This window comes from Squalius cephalus, assembly GCF_949319135.1.
Source record: "Squalius cephalus genome assembly, chromosome: 18".
NCBI lineage: Eukaryota > Metazoa > Chordata > Actinopteri > Cypriniformes > Leuciscidae > Squalius > Squalius cephalus.
Genome location: NC_137139.1, coordinates 8,061,434 through 8,089,032, shown reverse-complemented (window position 1 = coordinate 8,089,032; position 27,599 = coordinate 8,061,434). Strand labels below are relative to the sequence as shown.

Here is a 27,599-nt window from a genome sequence, read left to right as displayed (position 1 = left end):
TCTGTCCTCTGTATTCTCCTGTATATTCAGACACACTCGTCAGTTGCGAGATGTGGAGCAGGAAAAGGACAGAGCTCTCCTCAAAAGCATCATCAGAGTGTGGAAGGAGCTCAAAGCTCTCAGAGACTTCCAGAGATTCACCAACACGCCTTTCAAACTCTTCGTCAGGAGGTATGTCATCTTATGTCATGTGTCATATGTTTTGTGCTTTGTGTAATGTGGCTTGACCTCTGCAGGGAGAAGGTGGAGAGAGAGCAGGATGAGCAGGAGTATGAGAATGACATTGTGGCGGAAGTGGAAGAGCTGCAGGCGGAGACAGAGGAAGATTATCAGAAGAAGATGAGTGAATACAGAAGACAACATGAGCAATGGAAATCCTGGAAGAGAAAACAGGTACCACTACACATGCAGTGCAATCGCTTGCATTCTCATTGGTAGTCGCCTTGTAACTCAATAACTTTCATTTAAAATCAGTGATTTTGTCTGTTTGTTCCTGCAAATCATGGTCAATGTTAATAGCCACTCATGTTTTGTCTTAAAAACTACTGTTTATGCTTCCATAATCCTGTTTGAAACCAGATTTGACATGAGATGTTCACAACATGCTTCTGATTCTCTCAGAAAGTCTTAAAGAAAAAGCAGAAAAAGAAAAGACAGCAGGAAGAAGAAGAGGAGGATGAGGAAAGTGAGGGGGAGTTGGCAGAGGAGCCAGAGAAGCCGGATCCTCCAGAGAAACCAGACATGGGCTCCCTGGAAGAGCAAGTGCGGGAGAAGGCTGCCAGGATCCGTAGGAAACCTGGAGAACCGGTTCTGATTCCAGAACTTACCGTCTCCGGGCCCGTAACCCCCAATGAGCAGTGTCCTCGGTGAATGAACACACACACACACACACACACACACACACTGATACACTTACCTAAGACCTTCAGGGTATTGAGTGTCTTTAAAAAGATGAATAAATGAGGGCCGTTCACACAGAATGTGTTTTTCCATTTCACTGCTCTACTTTTCCATTGTTTTCCAATGTAAACACATGCTAGATGGACGTGTTTGACCATTGCGCTCAAGTCTTTTGCATGACGCGGCATTCTAAAAAACGTGTTGGTCAAGTTAAAATGAGTTCAACTTTTAAAAAAATAAAATAAATTTGTTGCTTCACTGCCCTTCGTTTTGTGTGAATGGCCCCTAACGGTGTTATCCAAGGTAAGCAACACTTAGGGGACGTTTACACGGCAACGATATTCTTAAAACTGAGAAGTTTGTCCTTTGAGTTTTTTCCTTTGAAAACGACAAAAAACGCTGTATTCTGCTGCCAGGCCATTCGATGGCGATGAAACACTATAGACTGAACACGTAGTACGCATGACGTCATTGTCTTCAGAGATTCGTGTTTTCGTTGTTTACACGGAGACCGTTTTCAGAAATGGTTAAAAATGTTACGTTTTTAGTAGAAAACGGTGTTGTGTAAACAGCCCCTTACTTTTGCTCTTATTTGAGGTTAGTGATTTGAACAAACCCCATAAACCAAGGATGCCCAATCCTATTCCTGGAGATCTACCTTCCTGCAAAGTTCAGCTCCAATCCTGATCAAACACACCTGAAGCAGCTAATTAAGATCTTCAGGAGCACTTGATGATTACAGACAGGTGTGTTGGAGATTAATCTCCAGGAATAGGATTGGGCACCCCTGACATAAACTGTCTTTAGTATTAAACTTCCAGGCATAACTTGTCCCATACTGTCCTGTATATGCATATTAATGAAGCTTGTGGACATAAATTGGGCAAAAAAGACAAACACCTAAAACACCTCAACAACCACACAGCAAAGCCCTGGCAACTACCTGCAATATTCCAGCAATGCCTTCGCAACTTCCCAGGATGTCCAAGCCTCCACCCTCAACACCCGTGCTACTGCTGAAACGTAGAATAGGCCTACCTCAAGGCTGTGACACACAGAGCCAACGGTTGGCCAGTGTTGGGTCATCGTTGAGCATCTTTCGGCCTTGTTTGCAGTGTATTCTACACTGTTGACACTAGTTTAACAGTTGTAGTAAAGCAGTTGCTAATTATCATGCACTGAAATGGGTCGCTGTGAACAGAGCTGTTTTTGAGGAGGTAAAAAGGGTGTTGTTTTACACAGCCATTGAGGAATTTAACCAAAGTATATTACAAACTTTACACGAAGACCCTAAAGAATCATACCAACTTGTGGAAAATGGGCATCCGATGACCCCTTTAAGGCAACGACACGAGGTGACAACACAGTCCGATTTGTTGCTGCTAGTTCATTGATGTTGGTTTGATGTGTCTGGGCCTTTAGAAAGTCTGGCAAACACCAATAACACCATTACAAAACTTAAGACCACTCAGGACACCTTAACAACTCCCTGAAAACCACCATCAACCCTTGCATTGTTTCCGTCACTTTTGCCTGGGTAAAGACTCTGAGTTTCTCCAGAAAAAGTAAACTAGTTTTTGTATGTGCCTTGTCTAGTGCCGAGTTTGCTCGTAGAGAGGATGTGTCCAAACGTGCCCTCTTCATCAAGGTCCTGTACAACGATAAAGAAGTTTCCAGAACGGACAGTCGAGCCCTCAACATGGATTTCAGAGTCCACTTTGGTCAGATCTTCAACCTGAAGATTGTGAACTGGCCAGAAAGCATCAAACTGCAGGTACGGTTGGGTTGAGTGTATATGCACAATTCCATTGCCGTTTGTGTGTATGCGTTTCAGACGTTCTGGATGTTGTCTCGCAGGTGTTTGAGGGTGTCGGCTCATCTTTCACCCTGCTGGTGGAGGTGTGTGTGCCGGTTCCAGAATCTTCTGTCCTGACTGGCAGTGCACCATCTGAGGAGATGGAGTTCAGCAGCAACCAGAGAGTCACCTTCAACCACGAGGGTGTTGGCAGTGGTAAGTCATGGATAATGTACATCCAGCTGGTTGTTATCTCAGAATAAACCCCCGACAGGCTGATGAAGACCCCGACGCGAAACGGAGTTGATATATTTTTATTATGTCTTTAAATGCAAAGCTTCCGCGGGGAGAGCAGTTGCTAGCGCGACAAGTTCAAACTAGACGGACATTTAAGAGATACGGTATACAGTCACACCACTTATTACACAACATTTCGCCACATAAATAATTATGGAGATAAGAGATATTGATCTCAGATTAAACTGTTTTAAAATCAGTACATAGCTGTTTTCTTTATAATCCAACAGTGTACAAAACAATAGTCACAAAATGGCAGCAGCTGCATTTGAATGAAACAAGAGAGAGTGTGTTCACGATGCTGGATGGCATAATTAAACTGTACACAAAATATTTTTAAATGCTCAACAAATGCAAAACTTCCACGCAGAAAAAACTTTCCTAGCAAGCGTATAGCGCTGCTGACTTCAGTAACCCGGATGAGCCTCAGTTGTTATCAATGAATAACATACCACTGGATGGCGCGATTGACCAATCAGAATCAAGTATTCCACAGAGCTGTGTAATAAACACTCTTAAAACCTGCCTAAACAAATTTCTGTGCGTCATCGTCATTCCCCCCCAAAGCAAAGGCTGTTGTTTTATATCTCATTTGTGGTAGGTGTCCCGTTCTCTTTCGAGGCTGACGGCACCAGCACACAGACCCTGCTGACGTCAGGGAAGCTCTCCTGCTGCGTGTCATGGGCTGTAGGGGAAGATGACGTCCCCCTTGCTCCCCCGTCCAGTCAGCCTGCAGGGGGCATGTACAGGTCAGAGACCCAGCCCTGCATTAGCGTGTTGTTTTCAGAGTTGTGCTGGATAAGATGGACTGTTTTCTCTCTCTTCAGTGGTATTGGGCAGATGGACGCTATTGCCTGTATCGGGGCATCTAGTCTGAATGACAGGAAGAAATTGGGGAAGTGGGCGGCTGAGTCTCGCCTCGACCCCAACGACCCCAACAACACCTCCATCATGCAACTACTCTCGGTACATTTCCCAGAAATCTTGAATACACCTTGAAATACTGAATGCCAGTTTGTCCGTTGCCATTGATGGAGAAATATGCAGTTTAGTCAAAAAGTATTTGAGTACTCAACACCACTGTAGAAAATACCAAGAGGAATCTATTATTCTTGGTGTCTCTCTCTCTCTCTGTGTCTGTAGGTGGTGAGTGGTGGAGATATGGCGGTTCCCGAATACTTTCGTCTGGAGCAGCTTCAGGAGGAGTTTAATTTCGTGAGCGATGAGGAGCTGCAGCGTTCCCGTCGCTTCCGTCTCCTGAGGCTGCGGAGTCAGGAGGTGGCGGAGTTCCGGCACTTTAAATGCGTCCCCTCCATGGAGCGCGAGATATCCCAAAATCTGTTCCAGGTGAGATCACTTAACCTCTGTGAAAACCATAGACTGTGAAAAATATGTGTCCGTAGTGTCCGTGACGTCACCCGTAGGTTTCTGAGGAGCATTTTTGAAGCTCAAAGTGGGCGGAGCCGGCCGTCGCCATCTTGGCAGCGCGTCACTCCCGGATAACAGAAAATGGGCAAAAAGGCGGGATTAGCTGAGGTGACGTGACGCTAACAGACAGCAGACAAACGGCTAGTAGTGACAGCAGCGGCAATCCACCTGTCACTCAAGTGGCCACGCCCTTAATTATGCAGAACTTTAAGGCTTAATATAACAGGGTAGCCGCGGGGTCTTAAAAGTTTTAAAAAGGTCTTAAATGTCATGTTCCTAAATTAAGGCCTTAAAAAGTCTTAAATTCCGTTGTCCAAGTCTTAATTTTTTAAATGAAGGTCTTAAATTTCATTATACTAGCCTATTTATTCAAAGTCAACCTGGCTGCAAACGCAAGGTGAAATGGGGGAAAAAACAACAACAACGTGAAAATTCAACAGGGTTTAGCGCAACGTCAGAGAACGTCTAATTTCTAGTATGCACAAATAGTTTGGGTTTTCGCGCCGGCGGCAATGGATCAACATTCTAATCAATCAGTCGAGAGGAGAGACATCATGGGGAAGTGTCGTTCGGTTCGGTGTACGCATTTTCTAACCGAACGGTTCGTTGGACCATTTTTCCTGCCGACCAAAATTTAATTATTTCAAATGTAGGCGTGGCAAGCGCGCTCATAATGTAAGAGACGCCGGCGCGACCACAACATTGTCCAACATCAAATGTGCAAACGTAATGTAAGCGGAACGAAACTGGGCTACTCGTTATTGTGTGGTTGAAGGACCGTTTATCAGTTTGGACCAGTGCAGCGCGAGCGATCTTGATCAAGCGACACTGTTACATAGCGGTAATAAGAGATCCAGTAAATAAATCATTTGAATTCGCCACAGAAGTAATAACATCGCTGTGAGATCTAGTGAGAAACACTCACATTTCAACGGATCAAACAGCGCGTGGAAGCCAGGAAGAAACATTGTGCCATGAATGAACTATCCAGTGTCCACAGATCAGCAACATTTACCATGGATTTACTGTAGTAACACTAACTGCAACCATGGAAGTTTGGCAGGAATAGTAGGCAATAATGCTTTCAAGTAACATTACGTTGGTTTTATTTTGACATTATGAATACAATTGCTGCCCTCAAATGTTAATATGAACTAAAAATAGACCTTTGTTTATAACTACTACAATATTAGGTTACATTTCATTTTTTTCCAAGGAGCTGTTTTGTTTATGCTCCTAAGAAGAGTCTATTATAGCTCCATCATTGGTCAAAGTGTGTTAGTTTTAATAAATAAAAAAAAAATAATAATAAAAAAAATTCTCTGGCATTTATTTCTTTTTGCTGTATCGAAAACGTACCAAACCGTGACACAATGTATCGTATTGAACCGAACCGTGAATTTTGTGAACCGTTACACCCCTACTATCTATATCTCTCTTACCTATCTGTCTACCCCTCTGAAGCAATGGTTGAAGCAATTTGAATGCTGAGAAACTTTACTAAGACGATTTGAAAAGTTAGTTTATCTGTTTATTGTTATGAATGTTTGATATTTACCAAAAACATCACTTTGCAGTGTATTGTTGAATGAGTTTTTTTTTTTTATAATAAATGTATTTTTAATTAAAACATTTGTTAGTAATAGTCATTATTGGGATTTGATCTGGTGTTTTACGACTGCATAATGGGTGCGATGTAGGTCTTAATTTTCATTAAAGTGGTCTTAAAAAGGTCTTAAAAAAAGTCTTAAATTTGGGGTGATCAAACCTGGGGAAACCCTGTATAAATTAAACGGGTGAGTTTTAAAAAAATTCACCCCTCTCACAGTTTTCATGAAGGGCAAAATTAGCTATATAGACCAAAACCACTTTCTGTACCAGGCTGTAAACATGTTTTTTTCTGCTGTAAAATTGGGCATGTTAACATGAGGGTCTATGGGATTGACTCTCTTTTGGAGCCTGTCTCTAGTGGCCAGTCGCTGAATTGCAGTTTAAGTCACTTCAATGTTGGATTCAAGAGAGAGACCGGAAGGTTGCCGCTCGGTGAAAACGGCCTGTGTCCAACATTGTTACAACAGAACTGTCTGTGAAGTGATGGGTGTCCTAAGATTGTCCAGACTAGATGAATGGCCAAGGGCTTCAAAGTGATAGTGTTTGAAAAAGATACATAAAAATGGGAAGACCGTCCAGGTAGGAGTAGAAAGTTGCATTTAAAGATTAAATAGAAAACATTTTTTTTTTAAATGGTCAATTATTATAGTTTATTGTAGTGCCACCTAGTGTCGAGTAGATGTCTGTGCAAGATGTCATGGCAAGTCTGTGAATGAAATGTACAGTTAATGTAGGTTTCCTTATCCTTTAGGAAGTATGTAATTAGTTTGTATGTTAATTGAACATGTTAGAACAAATGGGTGGATTTGTCTAATTATTTTGTTTCAGGATTATGAGAAGAGACTTAAGGATGGTGAGATCATCGATACAAAAGAGCACATTGATTCACATCGAGCCCTCGTGGCCAAATATCTGCAAAAAGTGAGTGATAAGTTATGGAGTTATTTTGCTTTCTTTCTTACTTGGACTAGCGTTCAAAAGTTTGGGGTTGGGAAGATTTTTACAAATATTTTTGAAAGAAGTCTCTCAAGCTCACCTTGGCTGCATTTATTTGATCAAAAATAGAGCAAAACAGTAATTTTTTGAAATATTATCACAATTTCAAATAACTGTTTTCTATTTGAATATACTTTGTTAAAATGTAATTTATTCCTGTAATCAAAGCTGAATTTTCAGCATCATTACTCAAAAATTTCCTTCAGAAATCACTCTAATATGCTGATGCTCAAGAAACATTTCTGATTATTATCAATGTTGAAAACAGTTGAGCTGCTTCATATTTTTCTTGTATGAAATTCAAAAGAACAGCATTTATTTAAAAAATAAATCTTTATGTATGTCTTTACTGTCACTTTTGATCAATATAATGCATCCTTGATGAATAAAACTATTATTTCATATTAAATAAAAAATCGTACCGACCCTAAATATCTTTTTTTTTCTTCTGTTTTGTCTTGATGTTTTAAACATGAAAGGACTGTGGACAGTAATGCAAGTTGTGTATAGGATAAATGTGGTATGTATGGATTGGTCTGCAAAGGGCCCTTAAAATCTAATTCTCTGTTTGTCACTCTGTCTCAGGTTCGGGAGTCAGTCATTAATCGTTCCCTTATAGCGAAGCATCATTTCATCCTGTCCGATGTGGTTTCGGAGGACGAGGTTCCCAGCATCGGGTAAAACGTCTCTATTGTTGATCTCATTTACTTCATTAGACTTTAAATAGAGGCGTATGGAGGCATCCTCATCTTTAAGACTCCGCCCACTCCTAGATGTCATATTCAGATATGGTCTGGTACACATACTCGCCCAGTAACAAATTCTGACTGTTTCTTTCAAGCTAAATCCAGTTCCTGCACTGTAGTTAATTAAATAACTGTTGTATTTGATGATGGTTATTATATAGAAGCAGTTTATGGTATGTTCATGCCATGGGCAGTGTAGTTTGAGCACGGACTGCAGAGCGCCAGTTTTTATCTATTTTATCTGTATAAAGTGATCTTTATTTGACAGCTCTCGTATTTTATTTCTCTTTTTTTCTCCTGTATGTTTGTATATTCAGTGGTCCAGGTGCTGGGTATGTTCTGAGGATTTTTCCGTTCTTTTTTCAGTCTTTTGTATTCCTTTATTTTCCTTGTGTTCCTCCCCTCAGATCTGTGTGTTCATGAGATGCCATTTTCTGTAGAATTAGTCAGTGTAAAGTATGTTAGAGGAGTCCAGTCCCACACTGCAGTGTGTGTGTGTGTGTGTGTGTGTGTGTGTGTGTGTGTTACTGTGGAAATCACACACTCGGAGAGTGTTTGTGTGTGTTTGATCTGCTGTATGGTGAGTACTGATAGTGTGTTTAGAGCAACAGTACTAATGTATGTGTGTACTCACCCTCATGTTGTTACAAACCCATATCTTCCAAACACAGCAAAGCAAACACACACCGCAAGTTAAAGGAAAAGACTTAATGCAAAGAGAATATAACTGCACACTCTCTTTAAGTCCCCCTGTGGGGAAAATCCAGCTTTTAATGTAGTTTATATGTCTATGTGGTGTTTTTAATATACTTAAAGACAAACCATGTGTAAATTCATAAGTCGACACCATTGCTGAGTATTTTCCCCTTAAAACTGCAGTGAACCAAAGACAGTCTCAAAAACACGCTTTGAAATCGCTGGTGTTTCTGACGTCACAAACTACCTTGTAACCAATCAGATCAACATGTGATCGTCAACGAGTGGATCTCTGAGATGGTGTGAGTGAGTGGAGGCGGGGCTTATTTGCATATTCATAGAACCGCTAATACTAAATGAGACAAGGGTGTCGAGTTACATTCAAGCTATTTTAAGGCATGAAGATTTCTTTTTTTCAAGGAAAAAACGCTTAAATATTTAATTTTGGTGATCAAAGATGTTTTAAGGGATACAATTATTGACTACAGGGGGACTTTAAGCACATTTTATTATTACCAAAGTTTTGCCACAACAAGTAGCCTTTGTCAAGGTATAATTCCTTGAAAAGGTTGGAATTAGCGTATCGAGGCATCCTCATCATTAATGCCGAAATGTTGGTAATAATAAAATGTGCTTTAGTGAGTGTGCAGTTATATTCTCTTTGCATTCTGTCTTTGTGGAGCACTAAAGGAGAGGCTTAGCTGGATGTTCAAGCTGCTCTTTTCCATATAATGAAATCATACATCGACCAACATTATAAAAGGATTAAAGCTTTGTGTGAGGAACAGGCTGAAAGATAATCTTCTCTGCTTAAGCTTTCACAGCCACAGTGATATTCAGAACAACAGCATTAATGGGAGTATGATATTGCTTTTATACAGCAGATCAATAAACAAAATCCTTGCATTTTAGACACAGTTACTTTCTCTCTGCCAGCTAAAATAATTCTAAACCAAGTCAGTGCGGAATCAACACACTGTATGTGAGGCTGATGAAGTCCTGTGTCTCAATGTCTATTGTTCAAGCTGAATGTTAACTGAAATCCCTCACTAATACTGCAGTGTGTTATGGGATATCTCCACACTGACTCTCAGCGGATGCTTTTGCAGGGTGTTGGGCTGGAACCTGTTCAAACTGGCCGAGCCCAAGCGGCCCCTGAAGCCTCACAGGAAGGAGAGGAAGAAGGTGACCGCTCAAAACCTCTCCGATGGAGACATCAGACTCCTGGTCAACATTATCAGAGGATACGACATCCCTGTCCGCAGACATTATGCCAGGTACCTGTGCACCCAGGATAGTTAACCGGTAAGAAGAATGCTTTCTCTCATGTATTGTTTGCTGTATTTTCAGCAAACCCCCTGTGTCGGCTATGTCTGGACGATCATTCACAGAGCCATTTGCAGCTCCTGTGTCGTCCCAGGGCAGTGAGTGGCCCTTCGGACAGGTAACAGCATGACGGCATCACTGCACCAATCCTGTACCTTTACCTCGTAATTATATTTAAAAGTGCAGTAAGCAATTTCTGAGAGACACTGTTTATATTAGAAATCGACACCCAAACAAACACACCCCTCCCTATGTTGCTCCGCCCCTAAAATAACTACAACTATGTTTCAACAACAACAGCATATGTTGATTCCAAAACCAGTGTTATTCACGTATCGAACAAAAATAAAGGAACGTCTGAGTCCGTTTTCAGTCCTACTCGCTCTCTGAAGTCTCTCCAGCGCTGGAAAGCTTTTCTAATAATAACACTAGTCCTAACTCTTGCCTGATCGTAAACTTCTTACAGATTTATTCATGACCTTTTTCCTCTTTGGTAATATCTCAGCTATATCTCTTTCTATAGTCTTTCTACAAATGTCCAGCTTGTTCTCCCTCTCTTTCCCCCCCATCATGAGCGAATACACCTCCTACCGATTGGCTACAAGAGCGTCCATGGACCGGTCCGGTCCTCTTTGTATTTACACCACAGAAACACCATATTTTTTTCAGCACATCCACAGAACAGACATCTAGCAAATAATCCCATTTTCAACAGCTTTTCTCAGAAATGGCTTACTGCAGCTTTAGCTATATCTGTGTGTTGATGTGTGTGTGTTTTAGCCTCTGATCAGGCCGTTTGTGGAGGTGTCTTTCCAGCGTTCAGTGCTTCAGACGTCCACCGCCGAGGGTCCAAACCCCTGCTGGAACGAGGAGATTGTTCTGCCGTTCAGGTCAGACTCTGAGAGCCGGTGTAACATCACATCAGCATGTCACTATAGCTCTGTTCTTAAACCTAGTGAACGGCTTGCTGTCTACATAGGCTGCCGTGGCTCATTTGAAACGCTCTGCATAGTTCCAAGCAACACACAAATAGCATCTTGCTAAACTAATCACACAATGCTTTAATTAGCATAAAAATGCACAGCACACAGAACAAAATGGGGTAAAATAGGCCTTTTTTTCTTGACATTCTTCAGTATTGAATTAAACGTACATATTTTTAAAAAAATAAATGTACATTAATATTTATAATTTCTCTTGAAAAATTATAATTTCTTTTTCTTTTTTTCTTGATATTCTCAAGTATTGAATAAAGCACAAGTCTTAAAAAAAAAAAAAAAAAAAAAATTCATCAGTAGTATCTATTATTTCTTGACAGATTTTATTTTATGAATATTGTCCGGTATTTAATGAAACATACTAATTTTTTTAAATACATTTACAATAATAATATTTATTATTTCTTTGAACAAAATGTATTTTTATTGATATTCTCCTGTATTGAATGAGTCATAAAGATTAAAAAAATACAGTAATAATATTTATTATTTTCTTTTAACAAAATATAATTTTTATAATTTTTTTATAGATATTCTCCGGTATTGAATGAAGCATAAAGATTAAAAAAAATACATTGATAATATTTATTATTTCTTTGAACAAAATATATTTTTTTATTGATATTCTCCGGTATTGAATGAAGCTTAAAGATAGAAAAATACATTAATAATATTTATTATTTCTTTGAACAAATTTGTATTGAAATTCTCCAGTACTGAATGAAGCATAAAGATTGAAAAAAAAAAAAAAGAATAATATTTATTATCTCTTTGAACAAAATGTATTTTTTTTTTAATTGATTTTCCCCAATATTGAATGAAGCATTAAAGGGGTCATGAACTGGATTGTTTTATTATTTTATAATGTTGCCTGGGGTGCCCTTATAATGTTAGTATGATTTTTACATAAAAAATTGTCATAATTTATAAATAAAAGCCATTTTTCCAAGCCTGATTTCTGCCTCAGATTTGAACGCTCCGTTTTAAGGGGCGTGTCTGCTGTGAGACTGCAGTGCAAACGCCCACTGCTGTGATTGGCTGACATGCTTGCAATGAAATAGCTAGTATTACATGAACTCTCTCGAAAACTTTTACTACGTTTTTACTATTACAGCTATCGAGATTAACAAATCGTGAAAAGTATCGTTTAAAGCATTATATTTAAATCTATTCCATCACATGAAAGGTTGCAGCATGATGAGCACTGAGCAGATGACAGACAGTCTGTTGATCGCGTGAATAAAGATCTTATCATTGCAACGCAATTTTTGCACTCTCACAAATGCTTACACCAAATCACAATGCAAACACGATGTGAATACACAGTAAGAGCTTCGTTGTGTAGTGTAACAGTGTCATTATTTCATCACGAGTTTGGCAAGTGTCCAGATAAGCGCTCGCGCTGTGCTGTTTGATTGACAGCTTGGACGATTGGAAAGGGATCGTTCTTTGATCGCTTTCTGTAGGCTATATAATTTAATAACAGTTTAAAAAAAGATTATTTTCATAATACTACGAGAAATTATGTGAAGTTGATCGTTTAGTCACTGATGCATAAACAGTATTGAACGATTTTAAGAGAAATATCTGAACTTGAATAATTACACCGAAATCACTGATCGCAGATCAGGCATTAGAGTACACATGGTTACTTACATGTTGCTGGCAGATCCGTGTCGGGAAATTGTGATTGACTGATTTAATAAAGTTTAACCATGCTGGAATCCGAAGGAAGCTTATGCAGTCTTCTTCCACAAACAGGCGCTGCACAATATTTAGTAAACAGCATGTTTATTGCTTGGAAGTAGCTCGATCCGGTAGCAATTATCATGTCGTCCTATGTTATTTAGCATGTTTGGGCGAATCGGTGGGCGGGGCTAAACAGGCCGTGTTGAAGTAGGCGTTGATCTTCTTTTGTGGAGGCGGTGTTTTATCCTCTTTGACGTCATTGTTCCCCACTTTGAAAAACGAGTTGTTTGCTGAGCCTGATGTCTATAAAAGCTTTTATTGGACTAACAAGGTAGTTTTCAGCTCTGAAACTTACAGGATATTATTATAGTATGATGATCTCTTATATGTCAAAAGCTCAAGGAAACTTTGATTTCTCAGTTCATCACCCCTTTAATATATATTTTTAAATAAATGTATATTAATAATATTTATTTCTCTTGAAAATTTCCTTTTTTTCATTGTGCGATGATATAATTTGGCCAAACATGAGGTGTCTTAGAAGGCCGCATAATGTCCCTTCATATTAGAAGTGCACCTATGATGCCTTAAAATGCTGGTTTGGTAGGCCGTTCACTAGGTGTTTAGTCAGAAGTGTTATTTCCTCAGTTTTCACATTGAGCTGAAGTATATTATCATGATGTGAATCATCTTGTTTTCCTCGATCTCACTCAGTGCTCCAAACGGAGACTACAGCTCCACCAGTCTGCAGTCGGTCAGAGACGAGGTCTTCATCAACATCTTCGACGAGGTTCTCTGTGATGTGGTGGAGGTGAGAAACATTCAGACGTGTGTCATGTTAATCTTCATGATGTGATGATGACGTGAGCGGTCGGTCTTCACTCCTTCAGGACGAGAGGGAGAGAGGAAACACCATTCACACCCGTATAGAGAGGCACTGGCTCGGCTCCATCAAGATTCCCTTCAGCACCATCTACCTGCAGTCTCGGGCAAGATGCTACACGCTAATACTCTCTCATTCAACATTTCTAGTAGAAACTGTCATGTTAAGGAATGAAGTACAAGATTTCATGTATCAATGGAAACCCAAACCCTTTTTGGGTGTGTTCACATGTGGCAGGTTTGGTTCAATGAAAACAAACTCTGGTGCGATTGCTCTTAGTACAGTCAAAGTCCTTTTAGGCAAGTCGTGCCACTCGGCCGCTATCTTGGCAACGCCTCCGGGCAGCTATTTTGGACTAACAAGACCAGGCTCCTATCTAAATGAATGGGCAGAGAGTCAGAACTGCACTTTCACTGGTCACCGGACATAAAAACTGCATGTATAGAAACAGCAGTAAAATATGATAAAAATCGCTGAAAAAGCTTGATGACTTTGCCCCAAAATAAGGTTTAAAACGCCTTTTTCCCCACAGGTTATACTTTTACTACGCATGCGCAAGGGTTCACGACACCAACTTCATTTACGTCTCTATCCAGAATGCCGGTGTTGCCAAATCGTCTCCGCTGTCGCAAAACCTCAACTGTGCGCATGCGTCAGCGGAACCAGACGATAGGCTTAAATGTTTCCCGGCTTGACTGTTAAAAGCAGATGATTGGCTTTCCAGCGGGAGGGGCGGGACATGTCTTTCTGGTACAGTTCAATTGAGTAAAGGCCCGTTCACTATAAAGATAACTATATTAGTGTCCACACCAGCGGATGATGTTGTTCTGTTTATTCTAAGCACACACTCCAGTTTTGTAAAAGCTCTTTAAAGCAGGATGGATTCTGATTGGCTGTCAGTGGTTATATCATTCATCAGCTGAAAAAAAAAAAATCGTGATTCCAACCATATTGTTTCACTGTGCCATTACGGTTATAGTTGTGGTGTGGACTATGCTATTATTTTATATTTAGAACGATTTCTAGAACTATATCTTTACAGTTATCGTCCTTGGTGTGAATGTGCCTCAAGTGTAAACCGCGCACACCAAAAAAGTAGACCGAGATCCACTTCCAAATGCATTCTGGTGCGGTTCGACCCAGCATAGACCAAAGACATCTAAAAAAAACAAAAACAGGATGTGTTGTCACAAGATGCGACCCTAAAAAGGTCTGAATGCTCCTGAAAACCGTTTTTTTTCTCACTATAGTCGTGATGTTTCCCATCACAGTTCAGTTCAGGATCAGCTCCTCACTGCAGATCTTCATTTGTGTGACGGAGGGATTCCTGACACTGTTTTATCTCATTTAACCGTTTTATAAGCTCTTCACGAGTTCTCAGCTGATCAAAATACCATCATATGAAGCTACACACTTACAACGAGTGCATTTAGCCCAGAACACAGCGTTGTTTTATATGTTCGGTAAGTTCCGTTGCAAAATATACGTCATAAAAGCTATTCTTTATTTTATATCTTAAGGTTTGTTGTTCAAAATGACAGTGAACGCTAAGCAAACCAGGACTAAATGTGTCATTTTCTTTTTTTAGTCCGCACCAAAATAGCAAAGAGAACCGAACTACAAGTGTGAACACACACTTTAAATCTGATTGGCTATTTTATTTCAGTAAAGCTGAAAATATCCAGGTTTGATTGATCGTGATCTTTGTTTAGTTGAATTTGTACGTTGTGTGTTTAGATTGACGGGACGTTTAAGGTGTCCACTCCTCCAGTGCTGCTGGGATACAGTAAGGAGCGAAGCTTGGGCAGTGAAGGGGGATATGACACCATCCGCAGCCTGAGCGAAGGCACCTTCCTCAGCCTCTTCATCACCATTGAACCCCAGCTGGTGCCTGGAGACACCATCAGAGAGAAGGTACAGGAGCCTGTGTGATGATGCAAATGAGCTTATGCATTTTAATTCGCATCTTCTTAACCAAAACAGCTTTTAGGAGTAAAGGAAGATTTTTATCATTTTTTTCAGTATTGTTTTCTCTCTCTCTCTGTTCTTTCTTGTCTTTGGACTGCTTTTAATAGATGAAGGAAATAAAGGTAACATATTTGGAGTCTGATATCCCAGATATCCTAGTTTTATTAAGGAATATTCTGGGATCAGTACAAGTTCAGCAATGCTGTCGATTACCACAGGACATATTTTTGACTTATCCCTCAATTACAATAAAATACACTCTTTTCTTGGAGTATGACCAACATATTTTCTGTTAAGATGAGATCAATGCTGTAACATTTATTCGTAGCCTTGTCTGTGTAAAGTCATAATGCCAGTAAACTGGGAGATTTTCACATGAAATGCACATGTCAGAAAGAGGCTGGATCCACCCACAGGAACTCAGAGCTGTAGCCCGCCTCTAAAAGGACCATTTAGAAACTTCACAGCTCATATAAAACACTTTTGAAGTAGATAAATTAATAGAAGTGCTTTAACAAACACACATTTCTATTTGAAACATGTCAGAATGTCTTGCCCCATAGACTTTGATTGTATGAAAGTTCATTACATGATTTGTGTTTGTTTTCACTAATGGAGAGATCATTTGAAATGATTTTCTGTCATGATCGACAGCATCTGTGAGCATCAAAGAGCTTTACTTGCATTACTTGTAGCTTTACCCAGAACATCCCTGTGAGTGTTGTGTGTTTAGTGGAGCTCTGTTTAGATCAGTAAGAGTAATGTATAAAGAGTTTATACGCTACCATTCAGAAGTTTGGGGTCAGTTAGATTTTTTTTCTTCTTAAGAAATTAATAGTTTAATTCAGCAGGGATGCCATAAAGTGATAGTAAATATGTTTGTTGTAAAAGATTTCTCTTTCAAATAAACACTGTTCTTTTCTGAACTTTCTATTCATCATAAAATAATGAAAAAATGTATCATGGTTTCCACACAAAAATGAAGCAGCACAGCTGTTTTCAACTTAATGATAATAAGAAATGTTTCTTGAGCAGGATCATGTGACACGGAAGACAAGAGTAATGATGCTGACAATTCAGCTTTGATCACTGGAATAAATTACATTTTACAGTATATTGAATGGAAAACTAAGGATGCTTGTTTCCGCCACTGAATAAAAAAAGGCTATTTTTTTATCTCATAATATTTTTTTACTCACAATTCTGACTTTTCTTCTCGCAATTGTGTGATATCAAGTCGCAAATGCAAATTAATAAAGTCAGATTTGTGATATATAAACCTGCAATTACGAGAAAAAGTCAGAATTGAGAGGAAAAAAGTCTGAATTGTGAGGGGGGAAGTGGGAATTGTGAGGGGAAAAAAGTGGGAATTGTGAAGAAAAAGTGAGAATTATGAGGAAAAAAGTGGGAATTGTGTGGGGGAAAAGTGGGAATTGTGAGGGGGAAAAAGTGGGAATTGTGTGGGGGAAAGTGGGAATTGTGAGGGGAAAAAGTGGGAATTGTGAAAAAAAAAGTGAGAATTATGAGGAAAAAAGTGAGAATTGTGAGGGGAAAAAAGTGGGAATTGTGTGGGGGAAAAGTGGGAATTGTGAGGGGAAAAAGTGGGAAATGTGAGGGGGAAAAAGTGGGAATTGTGAAAAAAGTGAGAATTGTGAGGAAAAAAAGTGAGAATTGAGAGAAAAAAGTCAGAATTGCGAGAAAAAAGTGGGAATTTTGAGGGGGAAAAAGTGGGAATTGTGAGGGGAGAAAAGTGGGAATTGTGAGGGGGAAAAAGTGAGAATTGTGAGGGGAAAAAAGTGAGAATTGTGAGGAAAAAAAGTGAGAATTGACAGAAAAAAGTCAGAATTGTGAGAAAAAAGTGGGAATTGTGAGGGGGAAAAAGTGGGAATTGTGTGGGGGAAAGTGGGAATTGTGAGGGGAAAAAGTGGGAATTGTGAAAAAAAGTGAGAATTGTGAGGGGAAAAAAGTGGGAATTGTGTGGGGGAAAAGTGGGAATTGTGAGGGGAAAAAGTGGGAAATGTGAGGGGAAAAAAGTGAGAATTGTGAGGAAAAAAAGTGAGAATTGAGAGAAAAAAGTCAGAATTGCAAGAAAAAAGTGGGAATTTTGAGGGGGAAAAAGTGGGAATTGTGAGGGGAGAAAAGTGGGAATTGTGAGGGGGAAAAAGTGAGAATTGTGAGGGGAAAAAAGTGAGAATTGTGAGGAAAAAAAGTGAGAATTGACAGAAAAAAGTCAGAATTGTGAGAAAAAAGTGGGAATTTTGAGGGGGAAAAAGTGGGAATTGTGAAGAAAAAGCGAGAATTGTGAGCAAAAAAGTCAGAATTGTGAGATAAAAGTTGCAATTATCTTTTTTTTTATTCCATGTCTGAAACAAGCTTCCATAGAAAACAGTTATTTTTAATTGTGATAATATTTCACAGTATTTCTGTTTTTACTGAAGTTTTGATTGGTGAGCATAAAAGATTTCTTTCAAAAACATCACAAAAATCACAACGACCCCAAACGGTAGTGGATGTACTGTATCTAAGATTAGCAATGTCTAAAATTAACATTTTGCTCAAATGAATTAATATAAGAGAAAGCACTGTGCTAAATGACCTCTGACCTTTCCCTCCTCTCAGTTTGACACTCAGGAAGTTGAGCGTTTGCTGATAGCGAGTGAAGTCTTTGAGAAGGAGGCAAGCCGGCATTTCCCCGACCGGCCCTGTCTCTCCACCGTCATCGACATCAACGGCAAAACCGTGTTCGTCACACGCTTCATACGACCTCTGAACCCCCCGCAGGAGCTGCTGGACGCCTTCCCCAACAGCCCTCAGGAGACCGCGGTCCGTACACACACACACACACACACGTTCTGTGGCACTCCTTCTCTGGTGTCTTTCTGCTCATCCTCCCGTTCTGTCTCTCCTCAGGAGTTAGTTGCGCGATACGTGTCGCTCTTTCCCTCTCTTCCAGACAGCGTGTCGTTCGCAGGAGTCTGTGACTTATGGAGCACGTGTGACGTGAGGCGTTTCTCTCATCATTTGCTTCTGTTCTTTGAGTTTGTGTTATTTATATATATACAGTCAAACCAAAATGTATTCAGACACCTTCAACATTTCTCACATTATCACAGTTTATTCGCTATAGTTTAGAAAATGGTGCTAAAATATGAGAAGAGCTCTATCAGATCAGTTGATATTTCACTGGTTTTGTCCGTCCGTCTGTTAGACTGTCTCACAGACGAGTTATGTTGAATATCTGTTCAAGTTAACTACACAATTAGATAATACCAGTTTAACTCAACCAGTTACCAAGCAATGCTTCATTTGTTCAGTCTGTGGTGTTAAAAGGTCGCATTAGCAATTAAAGAAAACACACTTCAGCAAAACATGGTCAGGTCAAAGTGTCTGAGTCATTTTTGGTCCTACATTTTTATAAATGTTACTGGTAGTCACTCTATGAAGAATATTTGGGTATAAAATGTCACAGTTTACTTTATTTTGCTCCTCACTTATATAAATGAACTATAGTGTCCTGTATCCACACATGATATCCGTTGTCTGAATAATTTTTAATTTGGCTATATATATATATATATATGCCCGATGTTTAATTTGTGCTGTTTTTAGCAATTCCTAACACTGCTAGCTGGCGATGAGGAGGAGCATGCTGTTCTGCTCTGTAACTACTTCCTGTCAATGGGGAAACGGGCTTGGCTGATCATAGGATCCGCCATTCCTGAGGTGAGTCTCAGTCACAGGCTTCCAAGCTAATCGTGTTTGGCTAATTCACACGGGTCGAGTCCAGTCGTTTCAATAGGAATCCACGCAGTCAGAAATGTCATGTGACGATGAAAGATTTCCTCACTAGATTTCGCATCAGATTCAAGTTGGTCACACAAATTCGCCACACTGACCAACAGAAAGCTTGGTTTGAACCACAGTGACTTGTGTGTGAGCTGTGCTTCATATGATACGCCGCTACACTATTGACTGAAGACAGGGACCGTTTTTTGCTAAATGACCCACTTGCTATGCTAATGTTACCGCATCTGAAAGAATTAGTGGACAGTCACATCTTTCTCATCTCTGTCTTAGAGAGACTGACAACAGACATCAGTGGAGATGTGTTTTTGTTTGACGCCTGTGTCATTGTTTCAGGGCCCTACGGCGTACGTGTTGACGTATGAGCAGAACCGCTATCTGATCTGGAACCCCAGCACCGGGCAGCACTACGGACAGCACGACATATTCTGCCCCCTACAGGCCATCGGCTGCCTGATCAACTCAGACAACGTTAGTATCACCACACAAAACTCACACAACTCACCTTATCTGTGCTAAAATACATATTACAATCCATTTAAAACACACTGCTGTTCGAAAGTTTGGAATAATTAAGATTTTGTATTGTTTTTAAAAGTCTCTTCTGCTCACCAAGACTGCATTTATATTATTAAAAATGCAGTAAAACAGTAGTATTGTGAAATATTATTACCATTTAAAATAACTGTTTTCAATGTGAATATATTGTAAAGTGTAATTTATTCCTGTGATCAAAGCTGTATTTTCAGCATCATTACTCCAATCTTCAGTGTCACATGATCCTTCAGAAATCATTCTAATATGATGATTTGATGCTCAAGAAACATTTAGTATTATTATTATCAATGTTGAAAACAGAATTTCAAAATGAATCAAATGTGCAATTATCAACAATAATATAGTGGTGAATAAATCAAAATGCATTTAATATTAATATAATATAATAGTGTATAAAACAGTAAAAAATTGCTCAAAATTGAGAAAATTCCTGTTGATTTGTACATATCTGCCATCAGACAGTCTGACGTCGTTGCTACAGGTTTGCGTCTTGCCTCAGACTTGACTGACATGTGCATTCTGACACGAGCTTGCTAACCATTCCCTCTTTTTTTCTGCTCACTCTAAATTAAAATACAAGGAGCAAAATACAAGGTTTATGTCAGTAGTTGCATATTCATAACAGTGACAACAGTCTATTTAGAAAATAAATCGATAGTGTGTCGATTCATTTCAAATCCACATATTCAAAAAATGTACAGAAAATGCCTGTTTGTCATGTATAATACATCAACCGCTCGCAATGTGGCACAGCGGACTCTAATTTCATTTGATGATGTGAAGTGTAGTGGTAATTTTCCGGTCTTATTTATAAACCAGATGAAAACTATAGTAGCCACTGTCTGTTTTCAGAAAAAAAAAAGATGCATATCATTCTTTACATTTCCGAATAGAGAGAAACATTTGCATTTGTAGAGCGATCTGGATCTGACACTACAACTACAAACAAAGCACTCCACAAAACCAGAAGTCTCATTAATAGTCAGAAGTGGTCAATTAACTCTTATTTGTGTAGGTTGTGGAAACTGTGATACACTACCATTCAAAGGTTTGGGGTAAAAAAAATTATTCAGCAGGGACACATTAAATTGATTAAAAGTGACAGTAAAGACTTTAATAATGTCACAAAAGATTTCTATTTCAAATAAATGTAGTTTAAATGTTTCCACAACTGTTTTCAACATTGATGATAATCAGAAATGATCACAGGAATAAACAACACTTTAAAATATATACACAGAAAACAGCTATTTTAAATTGTAATAATATTTCTCAATATTTACTTTATTTTTGATCAAATAAATGCAGCCTTGGTGAGCAGAAGAGACTCAAAAGCATAAAAAAATTATGTCAAAGCTGCATTGAAGTTGATTCCAGTGTGTTTTGGCATTTATTTTATGATTGTATGTGATGTGGTCAAATAGTGTATGATTATTCGTATATTTGTGTCCATGTGTCTCAGGTGTGGTTTAATATCCAGCCGTACGCTGCACCCGTGAGAATGAGTTTTGATGTCTCTAAGCCAAAGCTCTGGAAACCGTTTTTCTCGCGATCGTTCCCTGACCCCGGCCTCTCTAGTGTGCAGGTGAGGACGGCTCCACCGATCACAGTCACATTAAACAGGGTCACACATTGTGTTGTCAGAATTGATTTTGAGTGATGTTTTTCAGCCGGAGGCACTAGTGTACAGACACACGGACAAAGCGGCTGCCGTGGAGTTACAAGACAGGTTAGTTGTAAAAGTCTTGTTTAGACACGCACCAGTTCAGGGGTGTGAACACTTATGCAGTTTTTTTAAAATCTCTTTTATCTGAAATGTGTCACTTTGGTTGTCAGTGGCATTGTAATTTTTACATTAAACGTGCTAAAGGTCTGATATGATTTATCTTTATTTCATGTTTTTTTAGGGATGCACGATATATTGGTATCGGATGATATATGTTTATATATGTTTATATTATACATTTATATATGTTTATTTTTAATGTTATCGTTATCGGCCTGATAAGAAAATTTGCCATGTATAAAAATAAAGCCGATAAATAATGTATTATTTCCTTCAGCTGAGACATTTCAGATGTTCGACATGATGGTTTTGAATTGCTTGAAATATGATTGGAATCACTTTGAAAAAGGAAAATACAGTTAATGCAACACAAGTCTGTCATATCGGCTACTTAAAAAAACATCCTTATAATTGTGTGCTTGGGACAAGGATTTTAATGGTGAGACTTTTGTTTTTGTAATCAGGCTCTCAAAAATTATATAAAAATTTGGATTTAGATTGATCGGCCAATATATCGGTTATCATCTTTCAAATATAAAGAATTATCGGTTATCGGTCAAAATTCTCATATCCGTGCATCCCAAATTTTTTTACATCAAAATAATCAGCTGTTTTAACAGGGGTGTGTAGACTTTACATATCCACTGTAGGTACACATACTCTAGGGCTTGTTATGAAATGATATTCATGCAGTAATCATCTGTGCTGTGATGTAGAATAGAGAAGGTTTTGAGGGAGAAGATCATGGACTGGCGTCCCCGTCGCCCCACTCGCTGGAACCGCTACTGCATCTCTACGCTACGCCAGTTTCTGCCAAAATTAGAGCTGAGCGGAGGACGAGAGGTGGCTGAGGAACATCGCCTCGAGCTGCAAAGCCTTCTGGGAGAATACAGGGTGAGTGCTCTGCTGTTAAATGTTCCCTGGTTTTGTTGTTTGGACTTCTATTTTGAAGTGTATTTTCTGTTCCCATCAGTGTTCACGTCCTCTGTTTAGTTCCTGGTATACTTTGTTTCTATAGTTACCCTTGTTTGTGGTTGCCATAGTGATTGATTACCCTCACCTGTTGCTAGTTAGCCTCTCGTTATCCTGCGTATTTGTTTCCCTTGTTCAGTGTCTGATGTTGTTGTCCTTTGTGGATGTATCATGTGCGTCGTTGTCAGTTGTTTTTGCCTGACTTTCCCTGTTTTTGGATTTACTCTGTGTTTGTCTATCTCTCCCTGTCCCGTGCATGGATTTACTCTTGTTTTGTTTGTGTAAATAATTGCTTATGTTGCAATCCTGATCTCCGTCTCTCTGAATCACTCCGCATTACAAATAGCGTGACATGCAGCCCAATTGCCAGGTCGTTTAGCTAACACTGTTCTCAGATCAGTATAAGGGCCAGGCGTGCTCATTGAGATGATATTTAATCATATTAATTGTTCTGTTTCAGATATCTGGGTTTCCCCTGCATCTTCCTTTCTCAGAGATTCGGCCAATCATTGAAGCCGTTCACAGCACAGGGGTTCATAAGGCCGAAGCGCCAAACGTCGAGTTTGCCTTGGCGGTCCACGTGCACCCGTACCCCGGTAACGTGCTCTCCGTTTGGGTCTACATCGCCTCCCTGCTCAGTGCACACTAGATCTCAGCAGAGCAATAATATAAAGACTTCTAGATATGCTGTATATGAAATCAATGTCATACATTTTTGATTGTGTAGTGCTCCTGTGCCTGCCAGTGTGTTTTAACACTACGTCTACTAATACTAGTTCTCTTATTTATTTTTAAAGAAACTGAGTCTATGATGTTATTTATGTGTGATTTAAAACTTTTATACATTTTTATTCTGTATGTTTTTCATGCTTGTACTAAACCGATTTGTATGAAATAATTTAAGACCATTTTTATTACACTAGATTGCTAAGTTTGTACTTTTTTTCCTAGTATCATTCTTTTAGGGTGAATCTCACAAAACCCACCAAGAACATGCCTTGGTCATATTGCACTTTCATATTGTCTTTTGATAATGAGGTAAAATATCACCTGAATATGTTCTTTACAGTTGAATACTTTATTCCTTTATAGATATTTTTATATTTTAACTGTACTGGTTCAAGCTGAGGTAAGCACACTACTGAACTGATTCAGTTGATTGTTGAGGCACAATTAAGTGTCGAAATAGCACATTATGCAATATTTGTGCTACAGAATTAAATGGTGCAGATGCTTTTAAGTGTTCTCTGCTTTGCATGTGAAATTGTAAATCTTTCGAGAGACTCTTTAGTACAGAGAGATGTTATCACTGTGTGTGACTGATGTATTTGTCTGCCTCAGACAGACAGAAATGGATCTGTCAGCTGTTATCAGCTCTTTTTGGTTGTAACTTGTTGGGTCTTGCAGGTGTTTTTTGGTTATTAGTATCAGTGTGTTGACTTCAGGCTTATCAAACTTTGTGAACTTCCTGATGACAGTTTTACAGCAAGATGTTTCACTCTTTACCTGGACACTTCATAGATACTGTGTTTTTGGCTTCTCTTTTTCCGAGGATCAAAATCTTGCTTTTTCAAATATTATCTTTATTATTGGTGTGTTTTATAGCTATTTGTGAATGTAAAACGTCTGCAAAGTTTTAAATATCAAAGTCCACAACAAATAAAGTTTTTGTCTCCTAACAGAAAAATAAAAACAATTCTGAACTGGCCAGACCAATCACAACAGACCTCTGCTCTGACCAATCAAAGCACAGTAGATCATTCACTGCAGACTGGGCCATCTGACCAATCAGAGCAGAGTAGACCAATCACAACAGACTGGGCCATCTGACCAATCAGAGCAGAGTAGACCAATCACAACAGACTGGGCCATCTGACCAATCAGAGCACAGTAGACCAATCACAACAGACTGGGCCATCTGACCAATCAGAGCACAGTAGACCAATCACAACAGGGGCACGTTCAAGTTCAAAACGGTGCGCAACGTTTTACTACGGTTTCCGGGTTGAACGTCATGTTTCCTGGAAACGGCGTGCACCGGTGTGTGCAACGGGGTTTGAGATACGTTTTCTCTTGTTTGGTGGGTGTGTCAGAACTGCAGTCCAATCAGCAGCAACATGTATATAAAGCACACGGTATTAAAGTGAACTCGCACAATGGGTTCAAGGAAAGTAATTTACAAATGTGTTGATGCAGCTCGGTATACGCAACAACTGAGGATATTAGAAGACATGTTTGTGTAAGTTTTATTGTAAAAATATAGGATATCAACATAATGATGTACAGTAGTTGTTTATATTTTTAGCTTCATTGCAAGTGTATGACATTTGGTATAGAAATAAACAATGGTAATTAAGTGCTTTTCCTAAAAATGAGAAAGAAAATACAGGGTATTAAAACAGTATGAACTACAAATAAAGTCAGTATGTGAGGCTAAATAGATGTGTTTTAGTCTGAATTAGGTAAGATGTGTGCTTCCATTTCAGTTTCAGCAATCCCTTCACTCGATTGGGATGTTCTCTTTTGTTCTGGGCGGCAAGTGCAGTAACTGTAACATCGGGCATATTTTGTAGTATTAAACACATATTTATACCGACTTCATCAGGCTCAGAAAATTCTTCACAAAGAACACAAAGAATGGCCTTCTCAGCTGCCATAGTTGCAACTCTTGCGTCATCAGAACAGTGTGTTCAACGCATCACCGTTTCTGTTTAAAAAATGTTGTGCAACATTTTGTCGGGGCTGAACACAGCCCAGACTGGGCCATCTGACCAATCAGAGCAGAGTAGACCAATCACAACAGACTGGGCCATCTGACCAATCAGAGCAGAGCAGGTTCGTGGAAAAGTGGGGCTTAGAGAAACTGAATCTTCGAACAAACCATTTTCAAACACTGTGAGTGTGAGAAAGGGAGTGATGCATGTTGATCTGTCATGGGAGACCTACCAATCAAAACTGGAAGCTTTTAAAATAGCGTAATAGGAAACTGATGAAATATGACTCAGATCAGACAGAAATGACAGATCTGCAGAGCTGTAGGTGCTACACACAGTCTGAAACAGAATTTTATGTTTTATTCCGGTGTTTGCCTTACTCTTTATTACCTCAATGAGTAATATTTAGGTATTCATGTGTCTGACCTCAGAACGTTTTGGAAATTCAGAACAAGTTGTTTTTTGTCCTGAGGAGGATATTTTGAGAAAGTTGCAGTTGTTTTCTCTTTACTCTCAGAAGATCAAGGAATCGTATGATTCTTCATGACAAGTGCTCTTTAAAGAAATGACCTGCACTGGAATGCTTTCAGATCAGAACTGAGCTCTGTAGAGCTGCGTGCTGCTTTCATAATGTGCTCTAAATCCCCCCTTCCTCTCGCCACGCTTTTCTGTATTAAACACAGACAGCACAGAAAAAACATTGGTACAAACTCTGAAAGCACAACAACATGCAAAAATAGCCTGAAAAGAAACCACTGGGGATATCAAGCATTGCACTGAGATTATTACTAGGTTAAAGTAAATAATGTAATCACCACTAGATGGCTCCTCTTCATCATATGAGTTTAATTTATCCGCTCAAATCTGTTGTTTACCACGCTAAAGGACATGACCGCAGATCACAGCTGTATCAGATCAGGCCATCAGACACCAGACACATGACCGACCATCATGAGTACTGGAGTACATGAAAGCGTGGTCATTGGTTCAAGCTGTAAAATTAAAAATAATCTCAGAGTTTTGTCAGGTTGAGGCTGGATATTTTTAATTTCATACACGTTAGGGCGCAGATGGATGAAATAACCACTTTCATCCATGCATATGTCACAGTTTCCCTGTGTTTGGACTTTGGACATTTATGACATTCAAAACGTTTAGAGTCAGTAAACTTTTTATAATATATTTATCAAATAACAATGTTATTCATGTCGCTTCAAATCACCAACTCTCATTTTTAACTGCAAATCGGTGTCAGTGTGAACGGGCCTCCAGTGTGGAAAAGAGAGTGTGTTGCTGCACCGTCTGGTTTGGACACGGTGTAAGCTTCAACACGTCACTTGAGGTTTGAATCATAAAGCATCGCACGCCATTTCCGTTGAGACTCGGAGATTCTCTTGAACTCATTGTTCTCTGGCATCTGATCAAACACCGCAGAATGAAAATGAAATAACTGTGTTGCTGTCATTATTCTGATGTAAGAGCAGCAGCACTGCTCTCTTTCATGTCTGTTTGGACACAAATAAGTGTATGTCTGTTATTTCCCTTAGGAATGTACAAATGGAGTATAGACAGAATCTCATGTATGTCAATGAAACAAGAATGAAATTGCGGAAAAAAACAGCCCTTGTTTGGATACACTGCATATACTGACCGAACTATAGCCATTGAGACTTAATCTGCAGAATCTTTTGTTTTTCCTCTCTGATTTTGGGTGAAAATTGGTGGAATTTTGCAGAGTTGGATTTGAACTTGGTCAAATGTGCTCTTATGCATGTTTGAGCCTCTCTGGTTGAAAGTGTTCTTCTTCTTACTAGGGTGTTCTGTGTGGTTTCTAGGCGGTTCTTCCTGACCCGGGTCTAAACAGTCCATCCCCAAGTCTCTTTAATATTCTGATTTCGAGATGTTACATGGGTCCCTCCTTCATCGCAAAAATTACACATTTAAAGTATATTTAAAAAAGGTGCTGACACTAAAACCATTCATGCTGCAAAATTACCCAACAAAACAGGCAACTTTTATGTCTATCATATAGAGCAGGGGTGCCCAATCCTGCTCCTGCCGATCGACTGTCCTGCACAGTTCATCTCCAACAATAATCAAACACACCTGCCTTTAATTTTCAAGTGATCCCGAAGACCTTAATTGGTTGCTTCAGGTGTGTTTGATTAGGGTTGGAGATGAACTGTGCAGGACAGTCGATTGGCAGGAGCAGGATTGGGCACCACTGATATAAACGTTTGATAAAGCAGTTCCTCGGATAGCCAAAAGGAGGCAGCAGTGAGCTACAGCACTAAATGCCATATGCAGCACTGCAGTTCTTTATATTACTTCATTTGAATGCCGCTGCTGTGTTTGCATGAATGTGTGTGAATGTCATTCCATCAGATGTCTATGTGTGTGTGCGAGGTTGTAGATTATCCTGCCGAAGGCGT

General features: G+C 39.3%; 1 protein-coding gene across 3 annotated transcripts in view; it reads left to right on the top strand.

The window, feature by feature from the left end:
- cc2d2a (coiled-coil and C2 domain containing 2A) overlaps positions 1-25,157 on the top strand; it is a 41,636-nt gene extending 16,479 nt beyond the window's left edge. For all 3 annotated transcript variants that reach the window (XM_079848450.1, XM_079848449.1, XM_079848451.1), the window contains 24 exons: positions 31-171; positions 237-393; positions 622-866; positions 2,497-2,674; positions 2,758-2,911; positions 3,594-3,741; positions 3,820-3,958; positions 4,136-4,339; positions 6,860-6,952; positions 7,613-7,704; positions 9,579-9,746; positions 9,820-9,913; positions 10,576-10,685; positions 13,197-13,293; positions 13,373-13,471; positions 15,103-15,279; positions 17,953-18,156; positions 18,244-18,333; positions 18,943-19,056; positions 19,474-19,608; positions 21,158-21,280; positions 21,366-21,424; positions 22,198-22,375; positions 22,914-25,157. In XM_079848450.1, coding sequence (XP_079704576.1) covers positions 31-171; positions 237-393; positions 622-866; positions 2,497-2,674; positions 2,758-2,911; positions 3,594-3,741; positions 3,820-3,958; positions 4,136-4,339; positions 6,860-6,952; positions 7,613-7,704; positions 9,579-9,746; positions 9,820-9,913; positions 10,576-10,685; positions 13,197-13,293; positions 13,373-13,471; positions 15,103-15,279; positions 17,953-18,156; positions 18,244-18,333; positions 18,943-19,056; positions 19,474-19,608; positions 21,158-21,280; positions 21,366-21,424; positions 22,198-22,375; positions 22,914-23,102 — 3,388 coding nt within the window. In that variant the 3' untranslated portion in view covers positions 23,103-25,157. The remainder of the gene's footprint in view (positions 1-30; positions 172-236; positions 394-621; positions 867-2,496; positions 2,675-2,757; positions 2,912-3,593; positions 3,742-3,819; positions 3,959-4,135; positions 4,340-6,859; positions 6,953-7,612; positions 7,705-9,578; positions 9,747-9,819; positions 9,914-10,575; positions 10,686-13,196; positions 13,294-13,372; positions 13,472-15,102; positions 15,280-17,952; positions 18,157-18,243; positions 18,334-18,942; positions 19,057-19,473; positions 19,609-21,157; positions 21,281-21,365; positions 21,425-22,197; positions 22,376-22,913) is intronic.
- The last annotated feature ends 2,442 nt before the right edge of the window (positions 25,158-27,599 follow it).